The sequence below is a fragment of the Malus sylvestris genome, chromosome 4, assembly GCF_916048215.2.
Source record: "Malus sylvestris chromosome 4, drMalSylv7.2, whole genome shotgun sequence".
NCBI classification, from domain to species: domain Eukaryota; kingdom Viridiplantae; phylum Streptophyta; class Magnoliopsida; order Rosales; family Rosaceae; genus Malus; species Malus sylvestris.
In genome coordinates, this window is record NC_062263.1 from 29,448,134 (window position 1) to 29,475,510 (window position 27,377).

Genomic DNA, 27,377 nt, shown 5'->3' on the forward strand with positions numbered 1-27,377 from the left:
ATGTTGATTTCTCTATAGATTTAGCCATCAATGCAAATCTACCACCTTTTACTTCAAGGCTTTGTGTACAGTGTACTCACGTTTATATTGCCTGTATATTTGCAAGCAATCTCATCGCACATCTTCTTCCTCTCTCTCTCTTTCTCTCTCTCTCTCATGGCACCTATGAGTTATTCCACCTTTGGTGCAGTGACTATTCTTTTCGCTTCTCTTGTATTCCAATCATCATCAGCAAATATCAATGGAGGGTTCAGCGTCAAACTTATACACCGAGACTCACCGAGTTCACCCTTCTACAAAACTCATCCAAAGAGCTTAAACAAAGTCTTTCGACGTTCCATGAGACAGACATTCTATCCAAACAGCGCACAATCACAAATAACTGCTGACAATGGGCACTACCTTTTTAAGCTCTCCATCGGAAACCCACCATTGGATGTTTATGGCATTGCTGATACAGGCAGTGACCTAATATGGACACAATGCGCACCATGTCCCGGCTGCTACAAGCAGATTAATCCGTTATTCGACCCGACAAAGTCCTCAACATACAAAGACCTTTCTTGTTATGCACAAGAATGTCAAACAATTGGCACTATTACATGTTCACTTCGACACGCTTGCAATTACACTTATGCGTACGGAAGTGCTGCTGTTACCCAAGGGGTCCTCTCGAAAGAGACGATTACCATAACATCCACCTCAGGGAATGCTACTTCTCTGGAAAATATTGTGTTTGGTTGCGGACATAACAATACTGGGACTTTTAACGAAAACGAAATGGGAATCATCGGCCTTGGAGGAGGGGACCTATCCCTTGTTTCCCAATTGAGTCCCCTTGTTGGAGGCAAAAAATTCTCATTCTGTTTGGTGCCATTTCACACTGATCCTAGTATTGAAAGTAAGATCAGTTTTGGGGAGGGTAGTGAAGTATCTGGAGACGGTGTGGTTTCGACGCCCTTGGTCACCAAAGAAGACAAGACTCCATATTTTGTAACCCTAAAAGGGATTAGTGTTGGAAATAAGTTTGTGCCTTTTAATTCATCGGGCGAAGTTTCAAAAGGCAACATGTTCATGGACACCGGCACGCCTCCAACCCTAATTCCGCAAGATTTTTACGACCGTTTAGTGGCGGAAGTAAGGAGTCAGATTCCGATGACGCCAATTGGAGATGATCCAAGTTTGGGAACTCAGCTTTGCTACAAGAGCAAGACTAATCTGCAAGGGCCAATATTGACTGTGCACTTTGAGGGTGCTGATGTGAAGGTAACACCAATACAAACATTCGTTCCACCAAAAGATGAGGTTTTCTGCTTTGCAATGCAAACTGTTCCTTGGGATGTCGGTATTTATGGTGGCTTTGCTCAGTCAAATTTCTTGATTGGTTATGACCTGGAAACAATGGTGGCATTTTTCAAGCCAACTGACTGTACGAAACATCAATAGATAAGTTAAATTACATAATAATAGGTGGTTCTTTGATCATGATCGTAATCTAGTATTTCATGTTTCGTTTAGTTCTCGTTTTAAGTTGGGTGTAGTCAACGAGAAATTCTTGGGTTCGGCCACTTGTGCCACATCACCCGTTCGGCCATTCTCACAAAAGAGAAAAATCTTTGTATTTGATCTCACCCAACTCCACATTTCTCCCACTTGTTCATCAATAGATAAGTTAAATTACATAATAATAGGTGGTTCTTTGATCATGATCGTAATTAGTATTTCATGTTTCGTTTAGTTCTCGTTTTAAGTTGGGTGTAGTCAAGGAGAAATTCTTGGGTTCGGCCACTTGTGCCACATCACCCGTTCGGCCATTCTCACAAAAGAGAAAAATCTTTGTATTTGATCTCACCCAACTCCACATTTCTCCCACTTGTTTCGAGTCTTCTGCTCTATACGGGCATCTGCTCACAAGAATATCTCTTATTAACTGCCCTGCAAAAAGAACGGAGATACGAGCCAACATGTACAACAACAATCAAACCTTATCCTACTAAGGTCAGTTGTATGAATCTTAGAACGCCATTGTGCTAGATTTTGCACCAATCTTCCGTTAGCTCCAAGTACTCCAACATGTGTTAACAATATTTAACACTGCAAGACTTTCGACCCAAAGAAAAGCACTGCAAGACTTGTGTGTTGCTCCCATTGACACGGCAAAATCTCAAGTGTAACCAGTGATATAAACATCACAATCTCACAATCAACATTGAAAATTATTGGCGCTAATAACATTCATATTATGACAGCAGATAATAAGCCTTGAGGCACATAATCTTGTACGAAATACAGCATCAACTAGCAAAGACTACATAACTAATTACCGATCTAACTAGCAAATACAACATAAATAATCACAAAGCGAAAATTCCTTTTTGAACAAACGAGGGACGGACTCAGATTGCACACTAATATCCAAGTAGTGATACTGATCTATATGGGAGCCGCACAAGTCGTCCTAAAGTGGCCGGTTTGATTGCACCGACTACAATGCACAACTCGCTTCACACGGCCACGGTCTTCTGCTCTAACACGCTTCTTTCGCGGTCGTCCTGGTGGGCGGAGTGACTTAGGTGGGTTGATTAGAACATCAGCAACCATGCTCGCATTTGGATCTCCCTCGGATAACTCCTTCCAGAGGGACTTGTCTGGAATGGGATGTATTGTCTGTGAGTATGTCTTCCGATAGGTTGTGACTGTGAAGCAGCTCTCGGTAAACCGATTGACTTGCTGCCTGCACGATTTAAGTGCTGCAACAGCATGTGCACATGGCAAACCATAAAGCTGCCAGCCCCGACAAAGGCAGCAACGGTTTCGAATGTCCACTATGTTCGTCCCTTCATGGGATATAACTTCAAATTCAGCCTCATTAGCACGAAGGACCTGATAAGTACGTGCACGCTCTTCAGCCTCCGCGACACGACTCTCTGCACTGGGCACAAGAATCGATGTCCACTGCATACTGACCTCTCGACGCTCATTGAACCAAGTCATCAGCTGCCTTCTGATAAATTCCATCATCTGAATGATTGGAAGCCCCGACGCCTCCAATATCCAAGTATTTAGAGATTCAACTATGTTAGCTGTCAAATGCCCAAACCTTGTTCCCTCAAAATAAGCAGTAGCCCACAAGCGAGGTGGAATTCGCCTAATCCAATATGCAGCATCTTGTGATATCTCTTCAATCTCCAAAATTTTTGCTTCAAATTCTATAACAGTGAGTACCTGAGCAGCCTCCCATAAAAGATTAACAAGCATTGTATTGTTAAACTCTTTGCGGAAGCTATCAATCAAGTGGCGCATGCAAAATCCATGAAAAGCAGTAGGAAAGTTTGCTTCAACTCCATCTACAATGCCCTTCTGCCTGTCTGATAAAATTGTAAGCCTAGGCATGTTTTCTGTATTAATCTCAAGCAGATTATGAAGTTCAGAAAGAAACCACATCCAGTTATCATCATTCTCTTCATCAACAACCCCAAACGCCAAAGGAAAGAGAGCACCATCACCATCAAAACCGGTCGCAAGAAGCAAAGTTCCCAGATACTTACTTTTTAAATATGTCCTATCAAGTCCAAGTAGGGGCCGACAAGCATTCAGGAAACCATAAATTGATGCCTGAAATGATATGAAGAGGCGCTGGAAGCTGTTATCATTCGGGCATGCATAAACAGATGCAATACTCCCTGGGTTTGTCCGCTTCAGCTGTTCACAATATTGTGGAAGCAAGCGATACCCTTCTTCAAAGGATCCACGCATTGCAGCCATGATACGCTCCTTGCCTCGCCAAGCTTGCTTGTATGATAAGGTGATACCGTGAACTCGGTGAATCTCCTCCAGTATCTCCTTTGGCTTGTAATTAGGGTTCTCTCTAAGCCGTTGCTCCACAGAATTTGCAACCCATTGAACTGAGGCTTGCTGATGGCCAAGATGGGAAATTCCTCCACATGTATGATTCTCATGGATGGTCCTGATTGTGAAAGTTGGAACTCCGGGAAGCTTTGCAGCATGGATACGCCATGGGCATCCCTCAGTGGCACATTTAGCAGTGAAGCGAGTCTTGTCAGATTTAATAGTCTGCATTTCAAAGTGTAAGGCAATAGCTGTATCCCTCAATGCTCTCCGGCAGCTCTTGACATCAGGGAACTCTTGCCCCACTGACAATTCATAATTGGGATTTACAAGCGCCATACGGGCCTGAATCACAGGACTGGGGCTTAGTGCAACTGCAAAATCAGATTCCTGGATACTCAAACCATGGGCAGATTCTATCCCCATTTCATTATTTTGATCCATAGACAGTTCCATATTTTCATCAAGTTCTTGGTTCTCTGAGACAGCCAATTCATTGTTCTCTAAGACCATATTATGGTTCTGAGTAGAAAGAGGCAATTCATGGTCATCATGATTAGGTTTCCGATCCACACCTAACTCATTATCATGCCCATAGCTGTGATCATCGTCCCCTTCTGGGTCATGGCTCTGTCCTAAACCCAATTCATGGTCGTGGGCCTGTCCCAATTCAAAATCATGATTTTGCCCAAGGCCTACGTTATGATTGTGGCCTAGTACTTGCTGATTCTGCCCAAGTGCTAAATTGTGACTTTGCCCAAGCATCAAATCGTGGTTAGCCATTGAAGAAGTCAATCACACTGTATTAAGTATAACAAAGACAGCAACAGCTTCGCAGCCTCCCAAGGATACAACCAATTTATAATTGGAAGCACTGCCTTTCAAACTGTACTAAAGCATGCCTACAAAGCACTATAACTACGGTCAGTAATGAATCACATACCTCTATCGCATCAAACATCTACTCTAAACCCGTACACATCTCCATCACAAGAAGATAATACAATAAATTTGGAAAATATAAATACACACTTAGCAAGACAAACACTCAGCAATTTCTATAAATGCTTTCACTTCTAAAATCTGCATGCCTCCAAAGCAGTAACAAGCTAAAACCGTGACCAGAAACAAGGCAATTGAAAAGACAAAGATGCCAAGAGAAACGAGAGGGGGAAGAGAAAGAGTGCAAGAGAGGAAAGCAAGTAGAAGAAACTTATATATTTGTGCGCCAATTTTCGTATAATACCACAAAATACACACACACACACAACCCAAGCTATATTCTAAAAATTGCAAAATAGTACATCCACAACTTTGAAACAAAAAAGTGCCACGACATTTTACTTTGAAACATTTAAAACATCAACTGTGGCTATTGGAGATCTAAACCAATCAAATAAAACAAGTATCTAATCTGCTTGTGCTGAGAAAAAGTATGAAAACAAAGGAAATCGAAAAGTCTAACCAATCCCTGCACATTCATATCTCTTACAGCATAAGCATCACTCAGGTGGTTCACATACCATGGCCATTAACTAAACCGAGCTTGCATTCTTTAAAACCAAAACATAATTTCAGCTAAAAAAAAACCATACTTTTTACTCACCTCTTCTTCGAAAAAATTTCCGATCCACTGAAAATAAGTAAAAACCACAGAATGAACACATTTATTTTGTTCAATCATCATGGACATCAAAGCCAAAGCAATAATCTTTCAACCAAAAAACAATCGTTAACCCCAAATTAACAGCAAAACAAGCTAAATTAACACAACCCATTAAAGAGCCACTCAAGAAATACACGATCATATTCATTAAACTTTCAAAAATCAATTAACTTTCAAAATTGAAATAACTCCAAACAACACAGACCCAATTAACTAAAAGCTCTCAACAGTGAAAGATCAAACAAAAGGGTACCTGAAATTTTCGAAAACCCTAGCTCCAGACCCGATTAAATCCTACAAATTCATCATCAAAATCGTCCCAATCAACAAAACCACGAACTGGGTGCTGCTGAAAACACCAAGAATCAAAGTCCCGAAGCGACGGAAGACGGATAGAGCTCGAAAGTCGAGGTCTTGGAATTGCAGGAATAAGAGGGACGGAGAGTGCAGAAAAAAAGGGGCAAAAAACAGCGACAGTTTGAAAAGATGGAGTGGAAGGAAATTGGCGGGTAAATTGCGAAGAAAATCGTGAAGGGCAAGAAGGAGAGGAAGAGAGATTGGGAATTACAGGGGCAGAAGAGGCAGTATATGTTTAGGGTTGAGAAGGGAAATACAGGTATGATGGAATTGAGAAAAAAAGAGGGTATTTAGGTCAAAGAAATTGGGAATGGTTTTTTGGAATTACTGTTTTGCCCTAATTGGTTTATATAGGATTTTGCCTTTCTTGGAAAGGCAAAGCACTCCCACAAGTCAAATAAAGTAATTGTAACCGTATGAACCCGTATTCAATATAAACACTTGAAAACATTGTTAACATGATATATCGAATTACATGTATGATTTAATAATTTGTACACGCAATTTATTAAGTGGTGTGAAAGCACTTAAGGAGCTTATTGTAATATTTGATTTGTATAAATACGACAATTGATATGTCATTTGTTATTCGTCTTTAATATGTGATGATTACAGAAAAAACTATGACAAAATATCTTATTAATATGAAATTAAAATGGTGAATTGCTTTGATGATTCGGGTCTTTTAGTTCAAATTATTCATTGTTTATTTAGTGAAAGATTAAAATAATTTACCGTAGATAAACTCAGAGATAACTTCTATCGATTTTTATTGTCAAAAACAAAAAGTTACGTTAATCTTAATGACCATTTTAGCTAAAAAACCAAATAAAAATTTACTTGTTTCATTGATAAATTTGAGAAAAACAAAATTTCCTCGGGAATCTTTGCTGTTCATCTTTTTTTTTGGTGGGAAAATCCTTGCCGTTTATTCAAGTCCAACTGAACAGCCTATTTAATCTTTTTTTTTTTTTTGAGTTTTAATGAAACACTTTTGGTACTGTTCATTTTAACGAACAATCATATTTTTACTTTAAAAAGTCAATCTTGATACTATTCACCTACAACACATTTTTGTTATTTTTGTTAAAACTTAAAGTTTTCAAACATTTTTTATTAGTTTTAATTTTTTTCTTTTTATAGAGGGACCTTTGCGTACGGTGTCGTTTTGTCCTGGTGATCTGAAATTTCCCAAGTTATATATGGTGATCTGAAATTTTTGTTGCTAATTGAATTGGGTTTTGGTTGAATTTGAATCAGGCCATTAAAGGTTAAACCTTCTGATGGGTATTGGTATTTCAAGTGATTAAATTTAATTTCGAAATTAATTTTTTGGTTTGTTTCTTTGAATTAATCTTTGTGGTTGGTGAAATTGTATTTGGAATTTTTCGATATGGGTTGTCTCAGGGTTTTCGTTTGATCTTCTGAGATGAATTGGTTAGTGCTTGCTGCTATGAATTTGTGCTTTTCAGGCGTTGACCCTCAAAAGTTTCTGCTTTTAATGGAAATGTAAGCTTTTGATCATGTGGGTTTTGATCCTGTTGAGAAATAAGATTTGGGGCATTAGCAATTGGTTCGATCTTCATGTTATCGATTCTTTTGATTTCGGTTTTTCTACGAGAAATGTGGTGTGTGTTCTTAAGAATGTTCTGTTTATGCATGTCACTTGCTTCCTTTTTTTTTTTAGGAAAATTAAGGAAAATGGCTTGAAAACTTTGAGTCTTAACGATAAGGACAAAATAAAGGGTAAAGTGAATAGTACCAAGATTGACTTTTTAATGCAAAAATGTGGTTTTTCGTTAAAGTAAACAGTACTAGGGGCTTTTCGATAAAGTTCTTTTTTTTTTTTTTTTCGGGTCAAGATGTTTCCTTTTCAGAATTCTTTTCGTTCAATGTAAATTTCGGGTTCATTTTGTTATGTTTAGATTGCTCCTTGCTGCCCTCTCAGCTAACAGAAGTTGGAATGCAGGCCTAAATTCCGGTGCTAAACTAGCTGTTTTGGTGATTGGTCTGAATATCCCGAATCTCCCTTGTCCGTTGAGGGAAATGTTGCTGGATTTCACCTTGGATTACTGATTCACATTTGAAGGACTAGTGTTTCCTACTCTGAGCACATGGCTGCCTCGGGGACTTCATCTGCATTGACGCAGAAAGCCCCCCAGGATTGGTCTAAAGCTTTGGTACACGCTCTTTTTGAATGGCTGCTGATTTCTATGCTGTTTGTTTACGCCATATTCTCATATGTTATTACGAAGTTTGCTTATTACTGTGGATTGCAAGCGCCTTGTCTGCTGTGTTCAAGAATTGATGATGTTTTGGGAAAGGAAAAACTTGGTTATTATTGGGACCTTTTCTGTGGAAATCATAAGTCAGAGATTTCTTCGTTGGTTCTTTGCCGTACTCACAATAAGCTTGTAGATGTTCATGGAATGTGTGAAAGTTGCCTCTTCTCATTTGCAACATTTAATAGATCCAATGCCGAGTCTTACAGATTACTGGTGGGTAAGTTGGGGGATGATCCTAAATTTGATTTCGATCAGGACCCTTTACTCGTGGGTCATAATACTTGCTCTTCAAGCAGAACGTTGTGTTCTTGTTGCAATCAGCCATGGATTTCTCGGGGGCATTCTCAAAAGTTGATTCAGATAAAAATATTTGGCGCTGATGCTGAACTCGATATGCCCCTATCTCGTTCTATTGAACATAATCAGAAAGAACCGAGGAAGGCACAAGATGAATCATATATGTCAGCAAGAACCACTCTTATGAGAGAGAATGGGATTCACCCTATATCTCATGTCCAATACGCAGAACTCAAGGTTAATTCTGATACTGAATCGGAAGTTCATTGTTCTGACAATGAAGATGCAAGTGCTTTGATTCATGAAAGAGACAATCCCAAGGAAGATAAATCAGCTCCGAGAGATCCAGCATCTGTTCCCAAGCCTTCAATTTTGGTCTCACAGACACAAGTTGATTCTAAGTCCCATGGTAGTACATCTGTAGCATCTACTGTTGCTATCGGCCATGGACTGGAGGAACTTAACTGGCAACAAGTTGGAAGCAAGGCTGATCTCCCTCCGTCAACTGCACCCATCGTTGACAATCACCCTCCATCATCAAATGCAATGAAACCCCCAATTGAAGTATCAAAACAAAGAAGTGAGTTCGGAACTTTTTTCAGTTTCCTCTTTTCTACATTGTCTTGATTTCGCTATTTTTTTTCTCTTTGAATTCAACATATTATTGATTTTTGTATGAAATGCTTCTGCATTAAGCACCCATTGTTTACTGCAGTAAATTAACTTTACAATGATCATTCTTGTCTGTGGTGGTTTCTCTCAGTTGATATTACTGGAAATCATGAAATTGATCAAACATCTGTGGCGGAATCTGGGGAATTGTACAAGGGAGAAGTCAAGCCACTTGCAACATCTGAAACAGGTTTGGAAACAAACCTTGTTTCAAGCAACGCTAATGAGCAAGTAACCAATGTTCTAGACCTTGGTGATGCTTATAAACTTGTTGTTGTTAGTAAAGGAAGGCATTTGTCTGGTGTGGTTGCAGAACAATGGATTGGGAAGGACTCTTCTAAAGTTACTGAAGATTTGAAGGTCTTGCTGTCACAGTTGTCTACCACTAGAGGGCTTGAGCAATCAACAAGCGCAACGAGTCCGAGATTGTCTGCAAATAGTGGAAGTGCAATGAGTCCGAGATTGTCTGCAAATAGTGGAAGCGTAATGAGTCCAAGATTGTCTGCAAATAGTGGTGATTTGAAAGCTTCGGATACTTCCAGTTATTTTGGAATGCAGATACATAACAAGAGGATCTCACTTGAAAGAAATGAGTCTGGGCTGTCCGTGGATGGGAGCATTGTCAGTGAAATTGAGGGTGAGAGTATGGTTGATCGATTAAAGCGTCAGGTTGAGCATGATAAGAAAATTATGAGCGGTTTGTATAAGGAGTTGGAGGAAGAAAGAAATGCTTCTTCAATCGCTTCAGATCAAGCAATGGCCATGATTACAAGACTGCAAGAGGAGAAGGCAGCGCTCCGTATGGAAGCACTCCAGCAACTAAGAATGATGGAAGAGCAAGCCGAATATGATAATGAAGCTCTGCAAAAGACAGACGACCTTCTTGTTGAGAAGGAGAAGGAAGTACAAGATCTGGAAGCGGAGCTGGAATTTTATAGGAATAAGTATCCCAATGAATCGATGCTAGATAATCTGGCAGAGACAACCGGTGATGTTCATGCAAGGGATATTGGGGTTGTTCATTCCGAATCAAGCAGCATGGAACATAGTTCAAGTGTACATAAACATGTGGATAATGGAAAGCCTCATACACACAGCAAAGTTGAAGGAGCCGCTACAACTTTTGGTGACAAGGATCGTAGTAGTGTAAAAGCTACACTTTTGGATTTCGAAGATGAGAAGATACAAATCTTACAGTATTTAGAGAAGTTAGAGAAGTCACTTTCTTTGCTCTCTGCCAATGGGGTAAACTCAGATTCGTCCAAAGGTGATTGTTCAAAAAATGGAGGTTCCCAAGAAAACCCTCTGTCAGTGCAACATGAAGTGTCTGTATCATCATCGGGACATACTGAATCACTTAAAAGCCCTCAGTCAAATGACAAGGGACAGTGTGATATTCGTTGCAGTGGGCCAAACTCTGCAGATCTCTGTCAAGTAACAGATTTAGCTTCTCTCCGGATCCTGAGTTCCAATGTGATCAAGAGGTTGAAGGCACTCGAGGCAGACCGAGAGTTTCTTGAACATGCGATTAACTCACTTAAACACGGTGAGGAGGGACTGACGTTTATTCAAGATATAGCTTCTTACCTGGGAGAACTACGACAAATCGGGATAAGAAGAGATCAAATATCAGCTTGAGTATGTAACGCCGTACATCGTAGTCTTGCCAGCATATCTTATATCTCTTCCGAGTACGTGGCTAGGATAGTAGAAGCTTTTTCCCTTTCACTAATATGTAAATTGTTCTATGTCAGGTGGCATGCTTACATGACATGATCTTCGAGAAGTCAGAAGGCGGGTACCTGTTTATCGAGTCTTTGGATTGAATAAATCGAAGAAGAATCAAAGGACAAAAGGAACGGAAGGACCAGAAAATGAGAGAACGGGAGTTTGAAAATCACTACCCTCGAAGATTTGGCGTATCATTTGTACAGTAATACTTGCTTCTTTTTTTTTTTAACCTCAACAGTCAACAAAAAGAAAATAATAGGATTCGAGTCCCCTCCCTTATACTATACAGTTGGTCGTTTTTTCTCCCTTCGCCCGCCTTTTTTGGGGTCTGAGACCGTCTGACATATTTCACATTTTACTTTGGAAATATGTAGATTTGGTGAGCTTTTTATTTTTATTTTTATTTCTTTTACTAATTGAGTTTGAGTGGGAGTTTATTTGTTTGGTTTAATATTCTTCTTTTTTTTTCACCATTTTTGGTTTTTAATTTTTAATGGAGTGGATGAGTGATTGAAATGTAAAACGGGTGAATATTGTGTGTAAACTGTCAAGTATCAATAAGAAGATTGATGTCATTCCATTTTGTGCAACCTCATCGCTTGTTCTTTTTCGATATTTAAAAGTTTAGGATGAGGGGAACCTACCTGTCCAGGGCAAGAGCATGCCTGATACCACAAGTCTCTTTAAGGACTTACAAATGGGGTCTTTGCTTTTTTTTTATTTTTTATTTTTTAAAAAAATAACCCACCAAGATGGAACTAGAACGTAGACATTAGTCTAGCGAAGAGAATGATTTTTACCAACTCAACTAGCCCTCTTTTATATAAGTCAATTTAAACCAATAAAATTCACATTGAGAAACAATTAAATCCCAATTGAACACTCAATTTTTTTTTTTGGACAAAACTAAATTTTTTATTAAATTCCAGAAAAAAGATTAACAAATGAGTTTGTTCAAGAAAAAAAAAAGAGAAATTAGGTTCTCATCCCTCTTTTTTTAATTCTATTTATTGAAACCTTATTTCTTTTCAAATTTTAATCAAGGTCCCTTGGTTTTAATAAACATCATTAATTATTTCAATAATAAAATATTTTACATATCAAGATAATTAAATTTTATTTCTAAATTATTCATTTGGTGTTATAAACGTTACATTTGATATATTTATATTTATGGCTAAATTTTGTATCATATATTTTTATTTTTAGTTTGTACTCATTTTAATTTGTAACCTTTTTTTTAAATTGTGCCAATTTTCTATTAGTTTTAGTTTGTACACATATATTAATTTCTTTTTGTGTCCATATTTTTCAAACTTTTATTTGTACTCATATTTTTTCGACCTTTTATTTGTACCCATAATTTATTAATAATATACCCATTTGTCTTTAAAATGGTACCACTTTGTTATATGTAAAATGTACCCATTGGTTTTTTTGTATGAAATGTACCCATTATATACAACATATCACCTCTTTTTGTATAAAATGTACCAATTTTTTGTATGTATTAATAACCTATATAGAAATGTATTATTGCATTAATTTCAGAGATTTCAATAAAAAATTGAAAATCAATAAGGCTTCAATCAAATAACGTAGATAAATAAAGACAGCATCCAAAGTTACCGAAAAATAAAAATTAACCAACGAGTAAAGTATGAACGTGAGGGTCACGTGATTTAAGGAAAAGTCCGAGAGGTGGGGTCGCACTATTCTACCTAGCGTTATTCATCCCGTCGAAGGGAGCAAGAACGAGGAAGACAGAGAGAGAGTGAGGAGAGAGAAACAGAGAGCGCCGCCGTGAGGTTTCGGTTCTCTCTATACAATGTTCCAACAGAGCTCTGGCTGCTGCGACTCGCTCTTCGCTTCGCAGGAGTTTGGGTTTAGGCCGTGTTTGGCTGCGCCGAAAACGAAAAACGCATTCTCCTGCTCCATGGAAAAGCAGAAGCTTTTCACTGGTTCTTCTTCTTCTCTCTCGCTCAAGGAGCAACCCCAAACGAAGCGCAATCCAGTCCTGGCCTGCCGAGCATCACGTGACCCTCACGTGATTACTGGGTAAATGTTCCTTTCCCGAAATTCGTTTCAGTTTATGTAAAGCAACGATTTTTAACTAATTAGCGTTTGAGCGCTCGTGTATTGTATTTGAATAAGTGCGTAGAAAATTTGAATATTTTGTTGTGCAGGAAAGATGATGCAGCTGTTCATGGAGTTGCTGATGTAATTGTTGGTGTTCTTGGAGGAGGCCAACTGGGTCGGATGTTCTGCCAAGCAGCTTCGCGAATGGCGATTAAAGTGATGGTCTTGGACCCACAAGAGAACTGCCCAGCTAGTGAGCTTGCCCATTATCATATGGTTGGCAGCTTCGATGATAGCGCGACGGTCCAAGAGTTCGCAAAGAGGTGAAGATTCTATGTTCTTGTAATCCAATTTTGTGTTGTGTTGTGTTTTTTTGTGTAGTTGGAAATGGTATGTATGGAGTGTAAATGTATTCGTGTGGTAGTTAGATGTGGAGTGCTGACTGTGGAAATTGAGCATGTGGATGTGGAGACGTTAGAGAAGCTTGAGCAGCAAGGAGTGGACTGCCAACCCAAAGCCTCTACAATCAGAATAATTCAGGTTTGTCTATTCGTTTCGATGTTGCTTTTTATTTTTCATCACCGCGTTAATGCGTATGAAAGTTAGTTTGCTACAAACAGTAATCCATTTGGACAGATTGGTTTATGACTTTATGTACAGAGTTTCGTTTTTCTCGAAGGAACATTCACATTTTAGTCATAAAATTTAATCCTTGTATGGACATGTTGCACTAGTTGGAATCTAAAGGTCTTCGCCTAAGCCGATCAAAGACAGAATATATGGAGTGCAAGTTCAGTGCAAATGGAGGCCAAAACGAGTTAGGGGTGAGGATCGGAGATCAAGAAATACCAAAGAGCGACCGTTTTCGTTACCTAGGATCTATCTTGCAAAAGAACGGAGAATTAGATGGAGATCTCAACCATAGAATACAAGCTGGATGGATGAAGTGGAAGAGTGCATCCGGCGTGTTATGTGACCGCCGTATGCCACTGAAGCTCAAGGGAAAATTTTATAGGACGGCAATAAGGCCGGCGATGCTGTATGGCACAGAATGTTGGGCGGTGAAACATCAACACGTACACAAAATGGGTGTAGCGGAGATGAGGATGCTTCGTTGGATGTGTGGGCACACAAGAAAGGATAAGATTAGGAATGAGGATATCCGGGGTAAAGTAGGAGTAGCCGAAATTGAAGGAAAGATGAGAGAAAATCGGTTACGGTGGTTTGGACATGTGCAAAGAAGGCCTACTGACGCTCCGATTAGAAGATGCGACGATGGGACAGAGGTTCAGGGCCGAAGGGGTAGAGGAAGACCTAGGAAAACTTTGGAAGAGACTCTAAGAAAAGACTTAGAGTACTTGGATCTAACGAAGGACATGACACAGGATCGAGCACAATGGCGTTCTAAGATTCATATAGCCGATCCCACTCAGTGACTTGGATTTTCCAAGTCTCCAACCGAGAAGTTTTCCTCACTCGGAAAATTAAGGGAACACTACCCCAACCTACATGCTCCACTCAGAAAGCTTCAACATACAAGCTTCAACAAAAGAAAATTCAAAGAACTTAGCGAAGAAGGCTTTGGTGTATTTAACACAATACGTTGAAATGAAGGAAAGCTTATTTATTGATATCCCCGATAAGCTACAAATATGTACATATACAAGAGTCAAAATAAACACACAAGAGGGAGCCTTCACAAAGGTTGCTTAGGAGAAGTCTTAGCAGTCGGTAGAGCCCCAGAAAGAGAAGGCACCGGAGGGGGATCATTTGGAGCCTCAGTACTGGACAGAACCCTAGAAGGAGGAGGCATCAGAGGTTGATCATTTGGAGCTTCATTACGCGGTACAGCCCCAGAAGACGAAGGCAATAAATGCCTTTGGAACAAACCTACAAATCTCTGATGATCAAGTAAAACCTGACCATCAGTTTCCTTCATCTGGTCAAGCTTCCTCTTCATGTTTGTAGCATAGTCATGTGCGAGCCGGTGCAACTGTTTATTCTCATGCTTGAGCCCTCTAATCTCCTGTTTGAGACTCATCACTTCAGCCGCCAATGATTCAACTTGGCGGGTTCGAGCAAATAGGCGTTGGGCCATATTAGACACAGAACCTGCACACTGAACACTGAGAGCCAGCGAATCCTTAACAGCTAACTCATCAGACCGTTTGGAAAGTAGTCTGTTATCTTTGGGAGTGAGAAGGTTCCTGGCCACCACCGCAGCGGTCATATCATTCTTCATCACGGAATCCCCAACGGTAAGAGGACCAGTAGGGGAGACGAAGGATGGGCGCCATATGTTGTCTGGAGAAGGCGGGGCTGCCTCTTCAACAAGGTTCAAGTCAAAACGACGGTCGGAGGGGCCAGACATTTTCAAAGGTGTTGAAGAGAGAAGAGGTCGGACAAATCAAGATCTTAGAAGTGCAAGAATGAAGCTTCTACTGGTGGAGATTCAAGTGTGCTTTGGAACTTAATGCCAGCCCTTATAAGAGATCACGAGGGTTGATCTCAGAAATCTAAGAGGCGTTTGCTTTCTCAAAAGTTGGGCTGCTCAAAGACCACGAAGGCTGGTCTCAGAAATTGAAGAGGCGCTCGCTTTCTCAAAAGCTGGGCTCCCCAGAGACCACGAGGGTCGATCTCAGAAATCGAAGAGGCACCTACTTTTCCAGCCTTGTCAGCACCTGTCACACGCACACTCAGCTTTGCGGAAATTATGGGCATTCTGTCGAAGACTTCTGGGGAAGTAGAAAACACATGAATCTTACTGTTCAATCACCCACTTCCCACACGCAACAATAGCTCATGGGTACCACAGAAAACTTTGCCAAAGTTCTCTGCCAAAGTTGAGCACGTGAAGCTTGCAGCTCCCACTACATCGCTCTGACCAAGAAGGGTAAAAGAATAGCAAAGAAACAGCACTAACAAAGTTTAGACCCATAAATTTTGAAGGTCTAGCTACCATATTATTACCCACAAGGGTAAAGGAACAGTACCACTGCTGGATAATTGGACAGTCCCTGTGTGTCAACCTCTGTGCTTCGTGGCAAGGTAGACTAGCAAACATGCCCAACCTTTACTCACATTCGAGAAAACACTCCCAATAAGATTGCTTGCTCCAAAATCGAAGAGGCACCGTCCTCCGAATCTCGAGAGCCAGACTCCCAACATGACTACTTTCTTAAAAATCGAAGAGAGGGTAAAGGAACAGTACCATTGCTGGATAATTGGAAAGTCCCTGTGTGTCAACCTCTGTGCTTCGTGGCAAGGTAGACTAGCAAACATGCCTAACCTTTACTCACATTCGAGAAAACACTCCCAACAAGATTGCTTGCTCCAAAATCGAAGAGGCACCGCCCTCCGAATCTCGAGAGCCAGACTCCCAACATGATTACTTTCTCAAAAATCGAAGAGACACTGCTCCCCGAATCTTCGAGAGCCAGACCCCCAGCGTGACTGCTTTCTCAAAAATCGATGAGGCATCGTTCTTCGAATCAATCGAAGAGGCGCTCGCTTTCTCAAAAGCTGGGCTGCTCAGAGACCACGAGGGCCGATCTCAGAAATCGAAGAGGCACCAACTTTTCTAGCCTTGTCAGCACCTGTCACACGCACACTCAGCTTTGCAGAAATTATGGGCATTCTGTCGAAGACTTCTGGTGAAGTAGAAAGCACATGAATCTTACTGTTCAATCACCCACTTCCCACACGCAACAATAGCTCATGGGTACCACAGATAACTTTGCCAAAGTTCTCTGCCAAAGTTGAGCACGTGAAGCTTGCAGCTCCCACTACATCGCTCTGACCAAGAAAGGTAAAAGAATAGCAAAGAAACAACACTAACAAAGTTTAGACACATAAATTTTGAAGGTCTAGCTACCATATTATTACCCACAAGGGTAAAGGAACAGTACCACTGCTGGATAATTGGAAACTCCCTGTGTGTCAACCTCTGTGCTTCGTGGCAAGGTAGACTAGCAAACATGCCCAACCTTTACTCACATTCGAGAAAACACTCCCAACAAGATTGCTTGCTCCAAAATCGAAGAGGCACCGTCCTCCGAATCTCGAGAGCCAGACTCCCAACATGACTACTTTCTCAAAATCGAAGAGAGGGTAAAGGAACAGTACCATTGCTGGATAATTGGAAAGTCCCTGTGTATCAACCTTTGTGCTTCGTGGCAAGGTAGACTAGCAAACATGCCCAACCTTTACTCACATTCGAGACAACACTCCCAACAAGATTGCTTGCTCCAAAATCGAAGAGGCACCGCCCTCCGAATCTCGAGAGCCAGACTCCCAACATGATTACTTCCTCAAAAATCGAAGAGACACTGCTCTCCGAATCTCGAGAGCCAGACCCCCAGCATGATTGCTTTCTCAAAAATCGAAGAGGCATCGTTCTCCGAATCTCGAGAGCCAGATACCACAGACCACTTTTTCAAAGTGCTCTGACAGAGTTAAAACATGTGAAACTGACAGCTCCCACTACCGTGCTATGACCAAGCAGGGTAAAGGAATAGCATTACTACTTGTTAGGGAGACTCCTATATATGTCAACCTCCATCCCCAACGGACAGGCAGACCTGCAAAAATGCTCAACCCTTCATCATATCTGAGAGGGCACTCCCAACGAAGCCTTTCGAAATATTCAGCTTTCTTTCCCCCCGATAATACCTCTGCAAACAAGCTATACTAGAGCAAGAATATCTCATATCATCAGGGTTAAAAGCAAGAGTATCCCATATCATGCTTTTTCCCTGTCTTTTCCTTTGGCCTTGTTTTTACCTGCAAGACAAGGAGAAAGAGAGCAATCAGTCAGCACTTGGAATCAAGCTTCCAGCCAAGAACTGACTGCCTGGAACCCCTTACCTGATTACTTACCTGGCATTGCTCTCGAGTACTCATCTTCAACATCTTATGTTTCCAGGGAAGATTCCGCATCTGCTTGAGGAACAGATAGGGCAAGTGCGAAGGATACAAGGAAGCATGTGGAGACAAGCGTAACAGCACACGTGCCGATACATCCATTACTCTGTCAAAAGCAAAAGTATCCCATATCAGCAGGGTGGAACGTACTCTAGATTTGATGGACTTGTTTTGACCCTCAAATTCTTCAGTCGGCCTTATACTCTGGAGGAAACCAGAAAACCCTCCAGCTCAGTTCAAGAATAAGCCTGTGGAAAGTTACTTCTTCAAAAGCAAAAGTATCTCATATCATCTCTTCTCATTTTTCTTCTCTTTATCCTTCATGCTGCTGCAAGATGGGGAGAAGGTGAACAATCAGTCGGAGCTCTGATTGCTTACCTTGTCTGTCACCTCTTTCAACAGACCCCCTAGCTCGGCGACTTGGGGGACTCCTACTACATGGTTTGTATCGCGCTTGACCAAGCCTGAAACTACAAGTAAGCTTCAAGTGAAATTGATACATTACCTTGTGCATCTCCACCAGTTAAAGATACCACCCCTGGATGGAGGAAGAGTACTTCCAGAGAAGATGCCACATCTACCTATGAGACAGATAAGGCAAGTCAAGACGACTCCACACTCCGATACTTAGAAGTTTCGTGATTACGAGATCATTCTCCCACAATATTTCTTAATGTCATTTGTACTAAATCATTCACTTGTACTCACTAAAGGAGAGCTTGAACCTATGTACTTGTGTAAACCCTTCACAATTAATGAGAACTCTTCTATTCCGTGGACGTAGCCAATATGGGTGAACCACGTACATCTTGTGTTTGCTTTCCTATCTCTATCCATTTATATACTTATCCACACTAATGACCGGAGCAATCTAGCGAAGATCACAAAAAGCGACCGTTTTCGCTACCTAGGATCTATCTTGTAAGAGAACGGAGAATTAGATGGAGATCTCAACCATAGAATACGAGCTGGATGGATGAAGTGTTAGAATGCATCCGGCGTGTTGTGTGACCGTCGTAGGCCACTGAAGCTCAAGGGAAAATTTTATAGGACGGCAATAAGGCCAGCGATGTTGTATGGCACAGAATGTTGGGCGGTGAAGCATCAACACGTACACAAAATGGGTGTAGCGGAGATGAGGATGCTTCGTGGGATGTGTGGGCACACGAGAAAGGATAAGATTGGGAATGAGGATATCCGAGGTAAAGTAGGAGTAGCCGAAATTGTAGGAAAGATGAGAGAAAATCGGCTCCGGTGATTTGGACATGTGCAAAGAAGGCCGAATGACGCTCCGGTTCGAAGATGTGACTACGGGACAGAGGTTCAGGGCCGAAGGGGTAGAGGAAGACCTAGGAAAACTTTGGAAGAGACTCTAAGAAAAGACTTAGAGTACTTGGATCTAACGGAGGACATGACACAAAACCGAGCGCAATGGCGTTCTAGGATTCATATAGCCGACCCCACTTAGTGGGAAAAGGCTTTGTTGTTGTTGTTGTTGTTGTATGGACATGTTGCACTAACCCGACATTCCACTTATCGCTGCATTGTTATTTTGTAGTGTGCTAAGCATTGGCTCATGTTTTGAATGTAACAGGATAAGTATCTCCAAAAGGTTCATTTTTCGAAGCATGATATTCCGCTTCCTGAATTCATGCAGGTTTGTTACCCCGTTATCTATCTGATTGAAGTATTAGCATAAGTGATTTTGTAAATTTGCTTTCTATTTGAGAGTGCAAGATTATATACCATTTACTGTAAAATGTGGCTAAGGCAGATAGATGATCTTGAAGGTGCCAAGAGAGCAGGGGACCTCTTTGGCTATCCTCTTATGATTAAAAGTAAAAGGTTAGCTTACGATGGACGTGGAAATGCTGTTGCTAAGAGTGAGGATGAGCTTTCTTCTGCTGTGGCTGGTAATATGTTCATTAAAATATCTTCTCAAAAAAAAAAAATATGTTCATCAAAATGGATTGTGATTGGCCTTGATTCAACTAGTTGAGGCTATATGGTTTTTATAGTTCTAACTTTGTTCCAGCTCTTGGGGGGTTTGATCGTGGCTTATATGTTGAGAAATGGGCCCCATTTGTAAAGGTTGGTTTCTAAAAGTTACTATGAGACTATAAGCATTGTTTGATGATTTACATTGCCACACATTAATCCCCAACAAAACACAATGCTTCTGAGTGAGTTCATAAGAAAAAAACTTCCCTTACTTTTTGGCAATATAACTGCAGGAGCTGGCTGTTATTGTCGCAAGAGGAAGAGACAATTCTATCGTGTGCTACCCTGTTGTTGAAACAATACACAAGTAAGCTGCAGATTAAGTTTTGAATTATGTGTCAGCAGCCAATCTTTGATCTTAATTTGCTCATATCTGTTTATTTAGACGATAATTTTCACATAAAGCCGGATGAGTTCATGCATGGTTGGGGATCTATTTTGCAGGGAAAACATTTGTCACATTGTAAAGGCACCTGCTAACATGTCTTGGAAGATCAGAAAGCTGGCCACTGATATTGCATCCAGAGCTGTTCGTTCATTAGAAGGTGCTGGTGTCTTTGCAGTTGAGTTGTTCTTGACAAAGGATGACCAGGTAGCAATGGACCTCTTTTAACAACTTTCCATTATGGTTATTTCTTCATGATCAATTAAGTTATGCATGTATTTATTTCTTGTCAGATTTTGCTAAATGAAGTAGCTCCTAGACCTCACAATAGCGGTCATCACACAATAGAGTCTTGCTACACTTCTCAATATGAACAACATTTGAGGGCTGTTGTTGGTCTTCCACTTGGTGATCCATCAATGAAAACTCCAGCTGCGATTATGTACAATTTACTTGGCGAAGATGAGGTGAGGTTCTATTCAGTTCTGTGGAGTTTAGATCACCATCTGTCAGCGCATATTTTCTGATTTTAGTTCTAAACAATGTATAGTCATCACTGTGCTTGTGGAAGATAAATTAATTGATCAATTGCTGATGGCTGTCATGCGTCTCTTATGCTTTCAGGGGGAACCAGGTTTCCTTCTAGCTCAGCAATTGATTGGAAGAGCGTTGTGTATTCCAGGGGCCACTGTTCATTGGTATGATAAGCCAGGTAAGATTCTGCTTATGTTCATATTACAACGTCTTGCTTATTTCAGAGTCATACTCAAGAATCACCTATGTTTCTATGTTGTGGCAGAAATGCGGAAGCAACGGAAGATGGGTCATATCACCATTGTTGGACCTTCCCTGGGAAATGTCGAAAAACTTCTAGAGTTGATGCTAAATGAAGAAAAATCAGATAGTCAGTCTGCAGGTAGTTGTAGACTTGTAGTAGAGTGGTTTGATATGATTATTCCATGGTTGCAGGTCCTGTGCGGTTATATGTATTAACCTTAGGTGGCTTCATTATTACATCTACTAGTAAATTTCATAAAATCACAAATCATTATCGTGGAAAATTTACCGTAAAATTGGAAGGGTACACAGGGAATGAAAATGGTTGAACTTTATAAAGAAGTCTGGGCAAAAAAGGCAAGGCAACCACACTATCTGCAACATTAATCTTGTATATTTTGTGGTGATTCCCTTCCTTTCCTTGTGCCTGTAGCTGCACCCCTTAGAAAACCAAACTGTATAGATTCCATTTTGATTTCATTGTACTTTAATAGTCTTGGTTATTTCTGAAGACTTTGTTATCTTCAAATTGCATTCATGTTGCTTTCTTTTTACTGGATGCAGTCACACCGCGTGTTGGTATCGTAATGGGCTCTGATTCAGATCTTCCTGTTATGAAAGATGCTGCAAAGATTTTGAATATGTTTGGAGTACCTAATGAGGTTTGCTTCTCACATGTTACTGTTTGATGTCAAATGATCACCCATTAGATGCGAGCTACACATTTTAGTACCATATGATGTTAATGCGATATAATTTACAGGTGAGAATAGTTTCAGCACATCGAACTCCTGAATTGATGTATTCGTATGCCTTGTCTGCTCGGGAGAGAGGCATTCAGGTCATCATTGCTGGTGCTGGTGGTGCTGCTCACTTGCCAGGCAAGTCACAAACTGTGCTTCAAACAAATTCGTCTAGTGCATTATACATTCTCTGGGGTTAATTGAACTAACGCGTGAGTTTTGCAGGCATGGTAGCTGCCCTCACTCCTTTGCCAGTTATTGGTGTCCCTGTGCGTGCTTCTACATTGGATGGAATCGATTCTCTTCTATCCATTGTGCAGGTACATATTATTTCAGACTGTTCTGCTTTTTCCCTATAAATTTATGCTTTGTTTCATTTTTACATATTATTTCAGACTGTTCTGCTTTTTCCCTATAAATTTATGCTTTGTTTCATTTTTCTTTTCATTGCTGCAATTTTCTATTGTCTGTTCGACAAGAATAGTATGTGGGTTCAATTCTATTGTTGGTACGATTGAGTTTGTGTTGATTATGCAGATGCCGAGAGGGGTCCCAGTTGCAACAGTAGCTGTAAACAACGCCACCAACGCTGGTTTGCTCGCAGTCAGGATATTGGGTGTTTGTGATGCCGATCTAGTATCAAGGTTGGGTTCTGTCACTTGATAACGTCTGGAGATTAAATTTTTATGTTCGGTTGCCTGCATTTTCTAACGAGGTAGTTAACTCGAGTGCAGAATGACCCAGTATCAAGAAGACACAAGGGACGAAGTTTTGACAAAGGCGGAGAAACTACAGAAAGATGGATGGGAGTCGTATTTGAATCCTTGAAGTCGAAGAGACTACGAACATCTGTTCAGTTTTTGGAGTTTCACTTTCTCTTGAAGTCGAGAGTTTCCTGAATATGCTATCCAACGAAGATGTGCAGAAAAGAAGTATCTGACAGCTTATCGACGCGCAGTAGAATGAATAGATGGATGTTGTTGAGAAAATGCGGAATGTTTTTGCCTACGAAAATCAATCAACGTTATTCGGATTGATGTCAAACCGGGCAAGAAGAAAGAGGAACAGACGGACTCCGGCAGGGGGGCAGAAGAAGCTTTCTATTTAAGTTTGTGTCAGCATAAGATATGTAAAACCGTGAAACATTCAAACTAATTAATTTGGGGAATCTTAATGAAACATTTCAAGTACTGTTCACTTCTAATGAAAATGATATTTTTACCTTGAAAAGTCACTTCTGGTACTATTTACTTTCACCTTTATTTTGTCATTTTCGTTAAAACCTGAAGTTTTTTAGGACTTTTCGTTAGTTTTTCTATTAATTTGTATCTTTAATTGCCAAAATCACCTCTAATTAAAATGGAGCATCCCACAGCTAAAAAATCACCATTTCATTAAAAACAGAGACCTACATGACAACAGAGATATTAAGGACTACACGCTTAAACAGAACACGTTAATTGCATCCGATGCACCAAAACCTTCACCAAGATAACAACGTGGGAAGTAGCAACAACGGAAGCATTACTAACAAGCCGTACTGCACGAAGGAATCGATATCTTCAATTTTATCAACTCGGTCATTTATAGTTTTCCACAATTGTCCGAAAGCGCCTTCTTGATCCTGCAGCATTCATTGCTTGTCATCGTAACAGTGTAATCAAAATGCGAGGACAGAGGTTTCTAGATAATCATAACGGGAATATAAAAGGGCACCTCATTTTTCAGGTCACTGATATGATCCCGTCTGTCTGAATCGGCCAAGACTCTTCTTTCGTTGTCATTGACTGATGGATCAAAGGGCATCTTGATTTCAGCTCTGCTTGAACTTGTTCTCGAAAGGGCTTTGTAAGCTGAATCAGTATGTATTGTCTCCATGACTGAACCGAAGAAGTTTGTCACAGCCACCTAGAGAGAGAGAGAGAGAGAGAGAGAGAGACATTTATAAAACACGTTTAGCCCTCTCTTTCATATTGCTTAGGAAGAAACATTTATAAAACACGTTTTGATCCATGAAAAAGTCACTGAAAGTTTCCATTAAGAATAAAACAAAAACATTTTATTTTTGTCTTACGATAAGAGACACACCGAACAGTATTATATTGGTACCAGTTGCAGGTGTATAAGTGCTTAAATTCATAACAAGAGGAATTAGTAAAGAAAGGAAATTTATCCGGGTGTTGCCAACTGAAAAAAAAGTAATGCAAGCAACTTCAATAGCTTCAGATTGAGAAGATAAGTCTAAAACTTCAATACCTCTTCCAGGTGTTGCTGGTATAGATCTGTTCGGTAATATGCAGTTGACATCAACAAGCTTGGGTTATAGGAAGTGAAAAGACTGCAAATTGACAATCAAGGCCACAATGAATTTTGATTTTTGAAAAAAAGTTACTTGCACTACAAAAGTTCTGTAAAATTTAAAAGACACAAAATTTCTTCAATGAGAAGAAATATACCTGCTCAATGAAGCATTATCATACATATTTAGCCTCTCAAAGAACGCAAGTGTGTAAAATGTAAAACGATCCACAACTGAAACACCGACCTGTATCAAGCAAACAATGTGATCATAATTAGATGAAAGTCAATAAGTGGTATCTAATACGTAGATCGAATATGAATCAAGAACATGGTATAGCATTCTCAGCCAAATGAACTTTAAGGTTTAAACAATGCTTTATGTCAAAAACTACAGCATACATCTGAGTCCAAGTGATGCGAGTATGAGTTCTCTCCTTTCATGCTACTTCCAATTGCCAAAACTCCAGGTGATTGAAGCTGCAAAACTCAAGAAATCAAATTTGATTTAGTATAGAAGCATGTAAATAGAACAATTTCATCACAGATTTTAAATATTAGGATTTTAAGTTCCAAAACAAATGCAATAGAATATAGCTAAAAAATTAGATACGCTTTTCTCTGCGAACTTCCTAAGAGGCAGATCACAAACCTGATTAAAGAGAGTGGCAGCTTGGCAAGTGTCCACCATTATCAGCAGCTCCTTGAATCTAAAATTTTGAAAGCTTATTATTCAGATGAATTCAGCAGTGCCCAGTAGGAACATTCACCAAAACGGATACCACAATACGTACAACAGAAAAAAGTGTCCCAAACTACCTCAAATAGATAGTTTCATAAGAAATGTAAACTATTGTATAAAATGGACGAACTAGATGCAATTTTTGCCTCTTATAATCATCTTCTCACTGTTGCTAAAATTGGAATGCAGAGAAATTCTTCTACAAATGTTCAAAGGAAACAGAGGTAGAGGCAACAGCTTCTAACCTATGCTTTTCTTTCATCTGTTTAACTGCATCTGCTAAATCAGGACTCTGGAGCTCTTCTGAGTCTTGAAATTTTAAAAACTCATCTCCTCCATGTCCTGTCATATACAAAAGGATGTGGCTTCCTTCATCACTCAAAAGACGCTTAGATCTTGGAACAGCATTCTCATGACGCCCAGTCAATACACGTAAAAAGTTTTCAACCGTCACTTCATAACCTCGATAATCCACCTAATACATTCCGATTGGTAAGTTAATCATATTTGGAAAAACCATTTATTCAAACTAAATTAAAAGACCTAACCAGGATAAAGAAATCTTGCCTCAACATTATCTCCATACAAGTTGAGTCTGTGGTTCTCGTTGTTAAAAACTTGAGCAGGGTACTTGTTTCTAGCATTACAGGCCATGTCATCAGCCAGCATGAGTATTATCCTCTCATCAGGTATTCCAAGTCGCTTAACCGTCCTGTAAATCAAAAGAAAAAGGGGCTAAAGTAACTATGACAGAAACGAAAAAAAATGACAGGCAATATGATCTAGGAGGAAAAGACCTGTGTTCTTACCGATACAGGGATAAAGTGTTGGCCATGTGTCGATAATTAAACCTGAAGAAAAACATTGGGATAGATAAATCAAACTGGCATTGTGTAGAACTAAGAAAGCCTGGAATAGGTTACAGCTCAAGACTCATCACGATGATTAAGAGAATTTAGCGGCATATATTGATCCTTTCAAATAAAACCCTTAAGATGAAAATAGGAAACACTTCAGCTTTCTTACTGCCCCTTAATGTAGCCAAGACAAATAATCGCATATCTCTTGTTTCTTTCAAAAATAACACTGAATAGGTGAATAGCAACAACTCAATTCAGATTGAAAATATGAAATGCTGAAACATTATGTGGGTTTTATACAAGTTTAAACCTATAGTGAACTCGAATGAATTCGAATAAGGTGCATTTATACATCTACAACCTGAAAATAGCTATGTTTCACCTAGAACATAAACTCATCCGAAAACGAAAACTTTAAACGAAATGGTTATCGGAGGGGCTTTATTTTTCTGCATGATGGTACAAATAGAGCAATTAAACTGGAAAATATATAAACAAGCATGTCCAAAAAACAAAAATTTATCAAAAAAATTAAGTTGCGAGAATAGAAAGTAAACAAATTTCGAAAAAGGGTATCGTTAATCACCAAAAACTATGAAATGGGCACGATTTATTTTACACAATATATCAAAATTCAAGCTGAAAACAGCAAATTTGAATGATTTACCAGAAACGAGAGGTGCAGACCAGAACAGCCCAATTGTTAGTGTGCATAGTGGTCTCGGAAGAAGAAGAAGCAAATGCCATGGACTTGCCGACGGTGCTCGGAACCAGAAGCAAAAACGCCGCCACCGCCACTGCCGCCGCCGCCATGGAGTTGAAGAAAGTGCGCATCTTGCAGCTCGTGCTGGAAATGGAATTCTTATGAATTTTGGGTTAAAAAGGAAAAAAGAATAAATCTTTGCCTTGAGCTCGTATGTAATCAGAGACCCAAATCTGCCAATTGCAAAAAAGCCTTGCCGTCTGAGTAATTATGTTTTTGCCCCCCGGAGATCAGCGGTCTGCATCTCACTCTTTCTTCTTCATCCTCTCCTTTTTCCTTTTTCTTTCTCGGCCGGTAGACAAGTTAAAAACTTGACCCGCCAAACCGAAACGCAACAAAACCCGGTCTGAGGATAAAAATGGCCGGTCCGCAAAAAAGCCAAATTAAATTTTTCGGACAATTACATCTTACTCTTCAATTTGGAAATTGATCTTCCCGAATCTCTTCCTCCTAATGAATTCAAGTCTGGAATTCAGGCTATTAAGATTTAATCTAACAACTAAAGTTATTATAACTTTTAAAGTGGACCATTGTTTATAACCGTTGAATCAAATTTCAATAGTCTGGATATTTGAACTTGATGTATTAAGAGAAAAGAATCCGAAGATGATCCCTTTCCCTCTAATTTTTATCGCACCACACATTGAGATTTTAAAATCATTTTAAATCATGCCTTTTGTTGTTTTTTTTTTTTTTTGGTAAACTGAAAATTCCATTCCAGGGCAAAAATGTCAGAACATACGAAGAAATTTCATTCCAAGGCAAAGATGCCAAAACATACAAAAAAAGCCTACAATGAGGCAAACACAGAGCTAGACAAGCAATAACTAAACAGTGCAGAAGGGTACAACAAAGAAGATGCTGCAATCATGTGAAGGCGTTGCCCTTTACACTACCAAAACAAAATTACTGAGAACAAGGCGTCGCCTTTTGTTGTTTGCTTGACTTG

The 27,377-nt window shown here is 39.9% G+C and overlaps 5 protein-coding genes across 11 annotated transcripts; 3 read left to right on the forward strand and 2 right to left on the reverse strand.

Annotated features, from left to right (window-relative positions):
• Positions 1–25: 25 nt before the first annotated feature.
• On the forward strand, positions 26–1,446 carry LOC126618314 (aspartic proteinase CDR1-like). Its single transcript, XM_050286353.1, has one exon. It carries the CDS (start codon positions 31–33, stop codon positions 1,444–1,446), a length of 1,416 nt encoding a protein of 471 aa, XP_050142310.1. The 5' UTR covers positions 26–30.
• A 737-nt stretch (positions 1,447–2,183) lies between these two features.
• LOC126620084 (uncharacterized) lies at positions 2,184–6,185 on the reverse strand. 2 transcript variants are annotated; one of them, XM_050288559.1, is made up of 2 exons: positions 5,769–6,185; positions 2,184–4,751 (listed from the first exon to the last, which is right to left on the reverse strand). In XM_050288559.1, the coding sequence occupies exon 2, from the start codon at positions 4,630–4,632 to the stop codon at positions 2,434–2,436; it is 2,199 nt and encodes a 732-aa protein (XP_050144516.1). In that variant the 5' UTR covers positions 4,633–4,751; positions 5,769–6,185; the 3' UTR covers positions 2,184–2,433. The 2 variants fall into 2 exon arrangements, with proteins under 2 accessions (XP_050144516.1, XP_050144517.1); XM_050288560.1 differs by having other exon boundaries at positions 2,184–4,761.
• An 885-nt stretch (positions 6,186–7,070) lies between these two features.
• On the forward strand, positions 7,071–11,447 carry LOC126619801 (myosin-binding protein 1-like). 3 transcript variants are annotated; one of them, XM_050288216.1, is made up of 4 exons: positions 7,071–7,381; positions 7,842–9,034; positions 9,218–10,764; positions 10,881–11,447. In XM_050288216.1, the coding sequence occupies exons 2-3, from the start codon at positions 7,987–7,989 to the stop codon at positions 10,762–10,764; spliced, it is 2,595 nt and encodes an 864-aa protein (XP_050144173.1). In that variant the 5' UTR covers positions 7,071–7,381; positions 7,842–7,986; the 3' UTR covers positions 10,881–11,447. The 3 variants fall into 3 exon arrangements, with proteins under 3 accessions (XP_050144173.1, XP_050144174.1, XP_050144175.1); XM_050288217.1 differs by lacking the exon at positions 7,071–7,381 and having other exon boundaries at positions 7,658–9,034; positions 9,218–9,345; positions 9,439–10,764; XM_050288218.1 differs by lacking the exon at positions 7,071–7,381 and having other exon boundaries at positions 7,658–9,034; positions 9,218–9,316; positions 9,440–10,764.
• Positions 11,448–12,588: 1,141 nt separating this feature from the next.
• Positions 12,589–22,995, forward strand: LOC126619431 (phosphoribosylaminoimidazole carboxylase, chloroplastic-like). 4 transcript variants are annotated; one of them, XM_050287798.1, is made up of 16 exons: positions 12,589–12,915; positions 13,044–13,259; positions 13,365–13,476; positions 19,454–19,516; positions 19,634–19,772; positions 19,895–19,950; positions 20,094–20,167; positions 20,305–20,452; positions 20,539–20,712; positions 20,870–20,957; positions 21,045–21,161; positions 21,587–21,684; positions 21,786–21,903; positions 21,991–22,085; positions 22,303–22,409; positions 22,500–22,995. In XM_050287798.1, exons 1-16 carry the CDS (start codon positions 12,686–12,688, stop codon positions 22,591–22,593), a joined length of 1,929 nt encoding a protein of 642 aa, XP_050143755.1. In that variant the 5' UTR covers positions 12,589–12,685; the 3' UTR covers positions 22,594–22,995. The 4 variants fall into 4 exon arrangements, with proteins under 4 accessions (XP_050143755.1, XP_050143756.1, XP_050143757.1 ...); XM_050287799.1 differs by having other exon boundaries at positions 12,590–12,915; positions 21,045–21,149; XM_050287800.1 differs by lacking the exon at positions 12,589–12,915 and having other exon boundaries at positions 13,079–13,259; positions 13,361–13,476.
• Positions 22,996–23,141: 146 nt separating this feature from the next.
• On the reverse strand, positions 23,142–26,719 carry LOC126619432 (uncharacterized). The gene is made up of 10 exons (XM_050287802.1): positions 26,333–26,719; positions 25,615–25,656; positions 25,373–25,517; positions 25,051–25,280; positions 24,716–24,773; positions 24,466–24,543; positions 24,222–24,310; positions 24,022–24,103; positions 23,482–23,673; positions 23,142–23,389 (listed from the first exon to the last, which is right to left on the reverse strand). The coding sequence occupies exons 1-10, from the start codon at positions 26,497–26,499 to the stop codon at positions 23,249–23,251; spliced, it is 1,224 nt and encodes a 407-aa protein (XP_050143759.1). The 5' UTR covers positions 26,500–26,719; the 3' UTR covers positions 23,142–23,248.
• Positions 26,720–27,377: the final 658 nt, after the last annotated feature.